Below are 12,453 nucleotides of genomic sequence, written 5' to 3'. Positions count from 1 at the left end.
GAGTTTCAGAGCCATGAGGTCTGCTTCAGCTGTACAAGACACTTGTAAGGCAGCACCTGGGGTCTTCTGTGCAGTTCTGGTCAAGGCATTATAGGAAGGATGTGGAAGCTTTGGGGAAGGTTCAGAGGAGATTTACTAGGATGTTGCCTGGTATGGAAGGAAGACCCTATGAGGAAAGGTTGAGGAACTGAGGCTGTTTTCATTGGAGAGAAGAAAGTTGAGCGGTGATTTAATCGAGACGTATAAGATAATCAGAGGGTTGAATAGGGTGGACAGTGAGAGCCTTTTTCCTTGGATGGTGAAGGCTAACACATGGGGAAACAGCTTTAAATTGAGGGGTAATAGATTTAAGACAGATATCAGGGATAGTTTCTTTACTCAGCGAGTGGTAGGGGCATGGAACGCCCTGCCTGCAACACTAGCAGACTCACCAACATTAAAGGCATTTAAATGGGCATTGGACATACATATGGATAATAATGGAATGGTGTAGGTTAGATGGTCATCAGATTAATTTCGTAGGTTGGTGCAACATCGAGGGCTGGAGGGCCTGTACTATGTTGTAACGTTCTATGTTCTATGTAATCACCTCTATTGCTTAGAGCCAGAATCATCAGAATGGATGCTTAGAATAATGAACACAGGAACACAAGAACATGAATAGGCCATTTAGCCCCTAAAGCTGTTCTACCATTCAGTGACAAAAATAGAAATTGCTGGAAAAACACAGCAGGTGTGGTAGCATCTGTGGAGAGAAAACAGAGTTAACGTTTCAGGTCTAGGAACCCTTCTTCAGAACTGATGGTAGCTAGGAAAACATTGGAGTATATATATGCAGAAGACAATGTGGGGTGAGTGGGAAGGAGTAAACATTAGGTGGAGATGAAGCCCAAAATGAGAGAAAAACAATCAGGCAGATGAAAGAATGGGTAAAGGTCAGTCTGGGAGAATCAAAAGTTGCTCATGGGGACCATTACTGGCTGACAATGGTTTATTTATGGTAATGATAGGGCCTGGTATGTGGGGGTTGGGGTAGTGACATGGGAGAAGGTGCTAAAGCCCTAAAATAGTTGAACTCGATATTGAGTCCAGAAGACTGTAGAGTTCCCAAGCAGAAGATGAGGTATTGTTTTTCCAGTTTGTGCTGAGCTTCTCTGGAACACTGCAGGAAGCCTGAGACAGAGATGTTGGTCAGTGAACAGGGTGGTGTGTTGAAGTGGTGGGCAATAGGAAGCTCAAGGTCTTTTTTGCAGCAGAACATAGATATTCCACAAAGCAGTCACCCAGTCTGCAATTTGTTTCCCCACCATGGAGGAGATTATATTGTGAGCAGCGAATGTAGTAGACTAGACTGGGTGAAGTGCAGGTAACGCGCTGCTTCAACCTGGAAGGTGTGTATGGGCCCTTGGATACTGAGGAGGGAGGAGGTGGAGGGGCAGGTATTATACCTTTGGCAGTTGCAGGGGAAGATGCCAAGGGGCTGTGGGGGGTGTTGGGAGTGAAGGAGGAGTAAACCAGGGTGTCCCAGAGGGAATCGTCCCTATGGAAGGCAGACAAGGAGTGGAGGGGAAATGGAAGTTAATGATTCTCTGAATGTGGATGCTGGTGGGATGGTCTGTGAGGGCAAAGAGAATCCTATTGGTTTTGTGACAAGGAAGAGAAGGTGTGAGAGCTAAAGTGTGGGGGATTGGTTGGACCCCACTGAGGGCCCTGTCAACCACAGTCCTGGGGAATCCTTGGTTGGGGAAGAAAGTGGATATTTCAGAGGCCTCTTTGGGACATTTCACCATTCAAGGAGACCATAGTTAATCTGTATCTAACTTTACATCCCTGCCTTTGGCTCATATTCCTTAATATCTTTGCTGAACAAATATTTATCAATCTCAGATTTAAAATTAGCAACTGATCCAGCATCCACTGCCATTTGCAGAAGTGAGTTATAAACATCTGCCACCCTTTGTGTACAGAAATGCTTCCTAACATCTCTCCTGAACACTCTGGTCCTACTTCTCAAACCATGCGCCCTAGTTCTAGAATTTCCAACTAGAGGAAATAGTTCATTTTTATTTACCCTGTCTTTTCCTGTTAATATCATGAAGACTTTGAGCAGATGAATAACACTTACTTGTTAAATAAAATATTGTACTGGGGGCACATGCCAATTTCCTGTCGAATTGCATCAATGTCTGTACGGATATCTTTGCCGTTAATGACTGCAGTCCCTGATGTAGGTGGAAATAAGCCAATCAGCATTGACCTGTTGGGTACACAAGGAAAGCCAGTAACAATAAATACTAAAGATTGCACATGATCTACAAACTTAGGTTAGCATTTGAAAACATTGAAAAGTGTTACACATCTTTAACAGAGATAGTTAAAAATCACACAACACCAGGTTATAGTCCAACAGGTTTAATTGGAAGCACACTAGCTTTCGGAACACTGCTCTTTCATCAGGCGGTAATGGAGGACTCAATCCTAACACAAAGAATTTATAGCAAAAATTTACAGTGTAATGTAAATGAAAGTATACATTGAAAAATGGATTGTCTGTTAAGCCTTTCATCTGTTAAAATACCGTGATAGGTACACTTCTTTTTTTTAGAAAGTTGCATTCTCAGGTTAGCTGTTAACAATGGTGATAGCTAGACAATATGTTGAAGGTGTTAGCCCCCTGTGTTCTCTGTCTATGTTTAGATTGATTCTAATCTAGAAAGCGAGATAACAGAGTTTTACATGAATTCATGCAGTTTTTGAGCTCAGAGTTCTACATGAATGCATGTAGTTTTTGAGCAAAGTACAATGTAACCCTGCAAGTACAAATTCACCAAAATATATGTGTGCATGTGGGTCTTTGCCTGTCTGGGTTGGGGGTTGTGACTGTGAGAAAGTGTATGTGTGTGTGTAGTGAGTGCAGAGTGTCTTCAGTCTGTGAGTGGTGCATGTGTGAGTGTGGGAGTGTGTGTGTCTGTAAGGGTGTGTGTGGGTGTCTGTGTGTATGTGTGTCTGTGTGTATGTGTGTATAGGAGTGCCTGTATGTGTGTGAGAGTGTGCAGGAGTGTCCGTGTGTGTGTATAGTGCAATGGTGGTCACCTGTAATGTGACATGAACCCAAGGTCCCGGTTGAGGCCCTCCCTATGAGTACCGAACTTAGCTATCAGCCTCTGCTCGGCCACTTTTCGCTGCTGCCTGTCCCGAAGGATGGACGGTGGTCATCCGAAAGTCTGAGGTCAAATGTCCTGGACCACTGAAGTGTTCCCCAACTGGGAGGGAACCCTCCTGTCTGTTGATTGTTGTGCGGTGCCCATTCATCCGTTGTCATAGCCTCACTCACAACCCCCAACCCAGACAGACACACACACAGACACACACTCACAACTCACAACCCAGACAGACACACACACAAACAGAGCACTCCTATACACACATACACATGGGCACACATACACACAGACGCGCACACAGACACCCACACACACACCCTTACAGACACACACACTCCCACACTCACACATGCACTCCCTCACAGACTTAAGACACTCTGCACTCACAACACACACACACACACTTTCTCACACTCACAACCCCCAATCCAGATACACACACACACACAGACAAAGACCCACATACACACATATATTTTGTGGGGTGAATTTGTACTTTCAGGGTTACATTGTTCTTTGCTCAAAAACTGCATGCATTCATGTAAAACTCCGTTATCTCACTTTTTAGATTAGAATCAATCTAAACATCATGGCATAGACAGAGGACACAGGGGGATAACACCTTCAACATATTGTCTAGCTATCACCATTGTTAACAGCTAACCCGAGAATGCAACTTTTTAAAAAAAAGGTTTTGTGATTTACACGTGAAAGAAAGAAGTGAAACTATCACTGTATTCTAACAGATGAAAGGCTTAACAGACAATCCATTTTTCAATGTATAATTTCAGTTACATCACACTGTAAATTTTTGCTACAAATTCTGTGTGTTAGCGTTGAGCCCTCCACTATCACCTGCTGAAGGAGCGTCACTCCGAAAGCTAGTGTGCTTCCAATTAAACCTGTTGGACTATAACCTGGTGTTGTGTGATTTTTAACTTTGTACACCTCAGTCCAACACCAGCATCTCCAAATCTTAACAGAGGTAGTTACACAGTTTAGATGAAATTTATTTGTTATCAAAGGGAAACTAACTCTTACAACAAATGACTTTATTCTGATGGACAACTTGTTAACACAGTCAGCTATATAACATGCAACACTTTCTGCTTCTTTCTGCAGGAGTTAAGTTTGCATTATTATAAATCATATTCTTTTCTTATCTCCTGAGTATACTGACTATTAACACGAGCAGTGAGTCTTTGTTAGGGCCTCCTCCTGTCCCTATGTTTCTGGACATTAGTTTAATAGTTACTTTAAGGAAACTTGTACATTTATTTTTACCCAAACTGTTTTCCTGTTAGTCTCCCTGTCTCTGATTCTTTCTGCATCCCTATCTCTTTGGCTTTTTATTTATGTGGCATGGTGGCTCTGTGATTAGTGCTGGCCTCATAGCACCAGAGGCCTGGTTCAATTTCAGCCTCAGGTAACTGTCTGCATGGAGTTTGCACATTCCCCCTGTGTGGGTTTAATCCCACAGTCAGTTGGAGGGCAATGGGAAATGCAAGGTTACAAAGATGAGATGGGTCTGAGTTGAATGCTCTTTGGAGAGTTGGTATGGACTTGATGGGCTGAAAGGCCTACTTTCACACTGTAGGGATTCAATAATTCGTATGCAGTGAACAATCGTGCACTCTTATTGGGCATTTCTGATGTTACAACTGAGCGAACACTAGGACTAGTATTTGATTGGCTCCAAATTGCTTTGGGATGTTTGGAGGTTGTGAGAGGCACTATATAAATGGAAATTCTTATTAACTTCCTTTTTCTTTATTTATAGCATGTATGTTTCTGCGTATTTGTTGGGATTTTTCTCATTATAGTCTTTCAGCCAGATTTATTGGAAAAAAGGAAATACTTCATCTATTTTGGTCCATCTGCAGTTTGTGATCATATCTCACCATTCTCAAGTTTGCTTTCTTTGTTATCTTTTGATACAGAATCCAATCTGGCATATGTGCTAGTGAGGAATTAAGGAAATAGGGAATTTTCCACTCTTGTTTTCTGAGGCAGAAAACATGTGGTTCAGGAGTAAACAGTTTCACAATGGTTGGAATTGGTGCTGGTGTTTGATGTTTGTTGGATTTATACGAGTGAGGATGGCAAGCAAGAGCAACACAATGTGTTTCCAAGGTTCTGTCCTACGGCCTGATTAACAGCAGCTATTATTCTAGTTCAGTGAACTTCCACGTGTGTAAGACCATAAGACCATAAGACATAGGAGTGGAAGTAAGGCCATTCGGCCCATCGAGTCCACTCCGCCATTCAATCATGGCTGATGCGCATTTCAGCTCCACTTGCCAGCATTCTCCCCGTAGCCCTTAATTCCTCTAGACAACAAGAACCTATCAATCTCGGCCTTGAAGACATTTAGCGTCCCGGCTTCCACTGCACTCCGTGGCAATGAATTCCAACATGGAGGTTGAACGCCTGACTTTCCACAGTTGACATAACAATCATGTGGTTATGGTGACTTAACAAATAATATACACAAAGTCTTAAGAAGAGGGTACTGACAACTGAGGTATTTGGTTCAAATGAATTAAATTAAACCCCTCCTAATAACTCACAAGATAAATATTTCGCCTCTAACAGCAAAAATCTAACTTCCCTTCATTTTGCTTTTTGCTTTTCAGCTTACTTGCTCTTTTACTCTTCTGTTGAAGATCATAAAAAACAGGAACAGAAGCGTAGGCCATTCAGCCCCTTGAGACTGCTCCCCCATTCAATAGGATTATGGTTGCTCCAACATTCTTCACATCCATTTTCCTGCCCTTTTCCCTGTGACCCTTGATTCTCCTACTGATCAAAAATCTCTTTCAGGCTGAAATATACACAAGAATTCTGCCCCCACAGCTCTCTGTGGCAAGAAATTCTAAAGACTCCACAATCCACCTTTCTGTTTCATATAAAAACCGAAAGAACAGCAGATGTTGTAAATCAGAGACAAAAACAGAAGTTGCTGGAAAAACCCAGCAGCTCTGGCAGCATCTGGGAAGAGAAATCAGTTTCGGTGACTCTTCTGCAGAACTGTTCACCAGACCCGAAACATTAACTTTGACTTCTCTTCACAGATGCTACCAGATCTACTGGGTTTTTCCAGCAACAATTGTTTTTGTTTTTGTTTTTGTTTCTGTTTCATATGTTCTCTACCTCCCTTTGCTTTTAGTTTCAGGAACTGATTTGGAGTGACCATTTACAGTATACGGTCACCAGAAAGCAAGATTCTATGTTAAGAAGCTCGTTAATTATTTTCAATTCACAGGTAAGTATCATCCATGTTATTCTTGTGACCTTCAACTTGGGAAGGAATGTAGAAGAACCTTATAAACATAACTTGTTCTTCTGGCTGATGATTATTTTGTTGTGGTACCAAAGGAATACTGGCTCTTACATTGTTGTTGTCTTTCCAGCTCCATTGTGACCTAAAAAGGAAGTGATCTGCCCTTCAAAGAAGTTAATGTTTAGTCCATCCACAGCTGGCTTCTGTCCCTCTGTAAAAACCTTCACTAGGTTCTGAATCGACACTCCCAGAGTCAGATTTGATGGCTCCTTCTCGTAAAAGGGGTTTCCTGCCATTGCTGCTGTCACTGCCAATAGATAACAAGAAACGGACATCATAACTGCTTCAATATTTGGGATAGACAATTGGGAATGGGGGAAACTATTTCAACTGAAAATGTTACTGTTAAGATTGAAACATTACCTGGGTTGACCTTTTCGCTTTCTTGTTTCTCTTTCTCTTTCTCCTGCTTTTCCTTCTCCAGCCTCTCCTTTTCTTGTTTCTCTTTCTCCAGCCTCTCCTTTTCTTGTTTCTCTTTCTCCTGCCTCTCTTTCTCTTGTTTCTCTTTTTCCAGCCTCTCTTTCTTTTGCATTTCTTTCTCTTTCAGTTTACATATTTTTTGGTTGTCCTTTGGTTTGTCCTCAGCTGCTGGCTGCTTTACTGATTTCTCTGCAGCTTCTGGCGGTTTGTTTGCTTGTTCTCCAGGTTGCTCTGCTGCCTTCTCTTTCGGTTTGTCTTCTGCTTTCTCACTCGGTATGTCTGCTTTCTCTTCCTTCCCTTTCTCATCTTTTCCACTCTCTTTGACTTCCTTTTTGTCTTATCAATAAAAAAAATAGTAAAATATGATTAATGCTTACTTTGGGCCTTGAATATGAGAAGGTGGCTTACATTCAAAGGGTGGCTCATTGGTTAGCACTGCTGCTTCACAGTGCCTAGGACCCGGGTTCAATTCCAGCCGTGGGTGACTGTCTGTGTGGAGTTTGCACATTCTCCCCGTGTCTGCGTGGGTTTCCTCCAGATGCTCTAGTTTCCTCCCACAGTCCAAAGATGTGCAGGTTAGGTGAATTGGCCATGCTAAATTGCTCGTAGTGTTCAGGGATATGTGGGTTAGGTGCATTCGTTAGGGTAAATGTAGGGTAGGGGAATGAGTCTGGATGGATTACTCTTCGGAGATTTGGTGTGGACTTGTGGGGCTGAAGGGCCTGTTTCCACACTGTAGGGATCCTATGAACTTATCCCTAGTTTATCAGCATTTAAAAAGAACATTCTTCATTCAATATATATCCATAGGCAATTATTTCAAGCTAAATAGATGGAGCATGTTGATCATATTGTCAAATTTGTGTTAGTTTTTCCCAATTTTCTCCCTGTCTATTTTTAATACATGGTAGGGCACTTTGAGTGGGAGATCATTCAATGACATAAAGCATTTATCATCATCAATGTAGACACCACTGGATAAAGGGAGTAGGATACTGTAATATTCTTTGTATGTCGTATCTTTAGCTGGATCATTCAAATGTGAATATAATCAAGAGAAACTTTAATTTAGTTACGTACGTGCTCTCTCATGTACTAGTTAATGCATATCCTTGATAACAGTTAGTACAATGTTGTGGAATGTCTGCACTATTATATAACCACCCATCAGAATTTGGCAGTTTGCCTGAAAAGGAATCACTTGAAAGATGATCTTAATGTACGGCATTAAAGCTGGCAGTATAAATGTAGTTAGCGGTGAGACAACTTTCAACGCTTCAAACCAAATTTGTCATGAATCGAGACAGTTTGCCTCACCTTCTTTAAGTCTCGAATAGTCATGGGAAAAAGCTGACTACCTCGTCACTGTCAGACAGACGCTGCTGGGCAGTGTTTACGTGTTGAAGTCTGCTTTCACCAGCTCAGAAGTGAAGTGAGCTGGCAGTATAATCACAGGTTTCCGATTCTGAGTATACTGAGATGCTCCTGTAAACTGTGCCTACTTAATTACAGTATGGCAGAACTGGTAAAGCGTGGAAGCTTGACAAACTCAAAAATGTGACTTTGTTCACTCTGCTTCCTAATTTAGAAATGAACTCACCGTCTGTGGTAGGTTGTGATTTTTCAGCACCAAACCAGTATGAGGACTGCAGTGGAAAATACCATGGGGATGCTATTCCGTATTGACCTACGGAAATGGGTAAGAACAACATAACAAAGTACAGTTACTGGGGTGAATGCTATTTCTGATTCATGATTTTGACACTACACAAGGAAGATGTTCACCCAATCCCCGGTTACATTTGTATTTTTCCTAACAGTGTAGATACTTGCTGACCACTGCTCAGTGACCTAAATGGGTGAATCTGCCCATGGTCTGAGGGCATGACCAAGCTTCAAAATCAAATAGACTGACATCTACTATCGGGACTTACACTTGCTTTTCTTTTCATTCATTGGTGGGATGAGGGAGTCACGGACAAGATCAGCATTTATTGCCCATCCCTAATTGCCCAGAGGGCAGTTCTGAGTCAACCACATTGCTGTGGGTCTGGAGTCACATGTAGGCCATACGAGGTAAGTATGGCAGTTTCCTTCCCTCAAAAGGACATTAGTGAACCAGATGGGATTTTCTGATCATGGATTCATGGTCATCATTGACCTCTTAATTCTAGATTTTTTAGTGAATTCATATTCTATCATCTGCCATGGTGGGATTTGAACCAGAGTGCCTAGAACATTACCTGGGCCTCTGGATTACAGAGCAGCGATAATACCAATAGGTCATCACCTTCCCCTGTCTGGGTCCCTGGCATACCCAGATTTCCTCTGCTGGCTATTAGGCGCCATATCTTGAACACATACCACAGAGGAAGCTATTCAGCTTGTCCTTCCACTAACACCTGTGGTGGAGGATCCATCTTACAATACCCAGTTCGTATGCAAGGTAGGACATCAATTTGAGAGAGATCATTTCTCAGTTCAAAGTTTCAAAAGGTGGATGGGTCAATTTATCAGAAATAGAATCTTGAAAAATAAGAAGCAACATAAGAATTAGGAGCTGGTGTAGGTCATTTAGTCGTGGGGTGAAGGTGAGGACTGCAGATCCTGGAGATTAGAGTTGAGAGAGTGGTGCTGGAAAAGCATATCAGGTCAGGCAGCATTCGAGGAGCAGGAGAATCGGCGTTTCGGGCAAAAGACTGATGAAGGGCTTTTGCCCAAAATGTCGACTCTCCTGCTCCTCAGATGCTGCTTGACCTGCTGTGCTTTTCCAGCACCACACTCTTGACATTTAGTCATAAAGTTATAGAGATGTACAATACAGAAATAGACCATTTGCTCCAACTCGTCCATGCCAACCAGATCTCCTACCCTATTCTAATCCCATTTGCCAGCACTTGGCCCATATCCCTCTAAACACGTGACAATAAATACAATTCAATTCAATTCTATTCATATACCCATCCAGATGCATTTTAAATATTGCAATCATACCAGCCTCCACCACTTCCGCTGGCAGCTCATTCCATACATGTACCATCCTCTGAGTGAAAGAATTGCCCCTTAGGTCATTTGTATATATTTCCTCTCCCACCCTAAACATATGTCCTCCAGTTCTGGACTCCCCCACCCTGGGAAAAGACCTTGTCTATTTACCTTATCCATGTCCTTCATGACTTTATAAACATCTATAAGGTCACCCTTCAGCCTCCGACGCTCCAGGGAAAACAGCCCCAGCCTAATCAGCCTCTCCCTGTAGCTCAAATCCTCCAACCCTGGCAACATCCTTGTAAATCTTTTCTGAACTCTTTCAAGTTTCACAATTTGGTCCTTCAATCCCACTCTGCAATGTTTGTAGTTAGCTCCATTTCCTGTGCAATTCCCATTTATTCTCTTATTACCCAAAAAAAAGTCAAAGCACCTCAGTTTTCATTTTTAAAAAATTCATTCATCAGATGTGGGTATCACTTGCTCTGCCAGCATTGACTGTCCATCAACCAGAATGCTCTGGTTCTGGAGTCAGGTCTAGGTCAGACTGTATCAGGATGGCAGATTTCCTTCTCCAAAGGACTTTAGTATATCAGATGGGTTTTTACAACAAATCAACAGTTATCTTTAAACATGGTTCCTATTAGACTAGCTTTTGTTTAATTCCAGATATATTCATTAAAATCCAGTGATGAATGTCCAGTAGAAACATTGCTCAATATTGGAGATATATTCCCTAAGGAAGTGAATAAAGTAAATTTGAGTCAATAGATATTCCCCATCATTGCAATCAAGCTTCTGGACCTGGTAAATGACTGTCATTCCTTGTGCAATATAAATATAATTTGTGTTTTGCTGGGCAAGTTGTGAGGCCAATTGGGTAATATTTGTTCAAGACCATTGCTATAACAAAAACTTAAGGAAAGAAAATCTTTCAAGGATACTTTCTGTAGTTCATTCATTGTCAGCATACCTGGAAACACAGCATCAAGATACCAGGCAAGAATCCCATACAAAAAGGCATCGAACAGCATCATCTGGATGGATAGCAGCAGATTATACTCATCTCCTTCTACTGGGCTGGCACGGATATTATCCCACTGCAGTCCTCGACCCTGCTCCTCATAACGAGATAGGTACTCTGTGCCAAAGCCAAATGCCACTGGAGATAACAAGCTCTGAAATTTTAAGAAGGAACCAGATGATTGGGTGCAACAAAATTCACATCAACATCGAGCAATGCTACAAACTCGACTGTGAGAAGGCTTTTATTGTTTTTTTCTATTCTGGTAAATTATTTCATGGTACAGAATAGCTTTCAAGTTTTAAAAAATTCACTCATGAGCTGAGGATGTCACTTGCTAAGCAGCATTCAGTGCCCATCCCTAATTGTCCAAGATTCAACCATATTGTTGTGGGTCAAGAATCAGATGTAAGCCAGACCAGGTAAGGAAAACATTTCCTTCCCTAAATGTCATTAGTGAAACTGATGGGTTTTCCCCAACAATTGACAATGAATTCATGACCATCATTAGACTCTTAATTTTGGTTTTCTTTTTTATTAACTTCAAATACCTACCATCTGCTGTAATGGGATTTGAACCTGGGTCCTCAGAACATTATCTGGGTCTCTGGCTTAATAGGCCATCACTTCCCTATAAGTGCTATTGCTCTTTCTTCTGATCGTCCAGCAGTGAAGAAAGTTACAAGCTGCTACAAGTAGCACACTTTCAGCTACTCACACCAACATTATCCGATTGCCAAGAACTGCGGCTATCCTCAGTGAGGAAGAAAATTGATGTATGTCGGGCCTTGTATGACATTCTGATGTCCCAAAGCACTTCACAGTCAATAAATTACATCTGAAATGGAGTTCCTGTTGTAATAGTAAGGTCCCACATCTATAAATGTGCTAATATCCAAATCTACGGTTTCTTTGGTTGGTTGATGGATAAGTGCTGGCCAGGACATCGGAGAGTCCTTTGAAATAATGCCACGCACACCTTTATGTAAAGTGGAGAGTGGACAGGGGTATTGGTTTCGTGTTTCAGGAAAGACAGCACTTCCAACTGAGCACTTTGTTAGCTCTCTATGAGAATGTCAGCATGGACTTTATCCTTTGGAGTGTGGCTTGAATGAACATCCTTTGGCCTTGGAAACTCTCATTGTTACTGGAACAAATTGCATTGTAAGGCAGTAAAATATCCTAAAGGATTTTCCATAAGTGACAAACATTTGACACTAATTTACACAGGAGGCATTAGGACACATGACCAAAAGCTTGGACAAGGAGATATATTTAAAGAAGTGTCTTTTAAAGAAGTAAAGAGAGATAGAGAGAAATTGTGGGAAGGGATTCCAGAGATGAAGGGTTTGGCAGCTGAAGACATAGCTACCAATGGAAATGTGCTAAAGGCCAGAAAGGAAGGAGTGCAGAGATCTGGATGCCTTGTACAATTGAAGGAGATAGAAGGGGCAAGGTTTCACCTGGATTTGAAAATACAGATGAGAATTTTTAAATTAATGCATTGCTGGACC

General features: G+C 41.8%; 1 protein-coding gene across 3 annotated transcripts in view; it reads right to left on the bottom strand.

Annotated features, from left to right (window-relative positions):
- abca4b (ATP-binding cassette, sub-family A (ABC1), member 4b) overlaps positions 1 to 12,453 on the bottom strand; it is a 147,573-nt gene that overhangs the window by 74,753 nt on the left and 60,367 nt on the right. For all 3 annotated transcript variants that reach the window (XM_072574615.1, XM_072574616.1, XM_072574617.1), the window contains exons 17-21: positions 10,889 to 11,093; positions 8,528 to 8,614; positions 6,871 to 7,263; positions 6,559 to 6,754; positions 2,126 to 2,257 (exon numbers count right to left, since the gene is read on the bottom strand). In XM_072574615.1, coding sequence (XP_072430716.1) covers positions 2,126 to 2,257; positions 6,559 to 6,754; positions 6,871 to 7,263; positions 8,528 to 8,614; positions 10,889 to 11,093 — 1,013 coding nt within the window. The remainder of the gene's footprint in view (positions 1 to 2,125; positions 2,258 to 6,558; positions 6,755 to 6,870; positions 7,264 to 8,527; positions 8,615 to 10,888; positions 11,094 to 12,453) is intronic.

Source organism: Chiloscyllium punctatum, chromosome 7, assembly GCF_047496795.1.
Source record: "Chiloscyllium punctatum isolate Juve2018m chromosome 7, sChiPun1.3, whole genome shotgun sequence".
Taxonomy (NCBI): domain Eukaryota; kingdom Metazoa; phylum Chordata; class Chondrichthyes; order Orectolobiformes; family Hemiscylliidae; genus Chiloscyllium; species Chiloscyllium punctatum.
The sequence above is the reverse complement of the archived record's forward strand: the minus strand, read 5'-3'. Positions and strand labels throughout refer to the sequence as shown.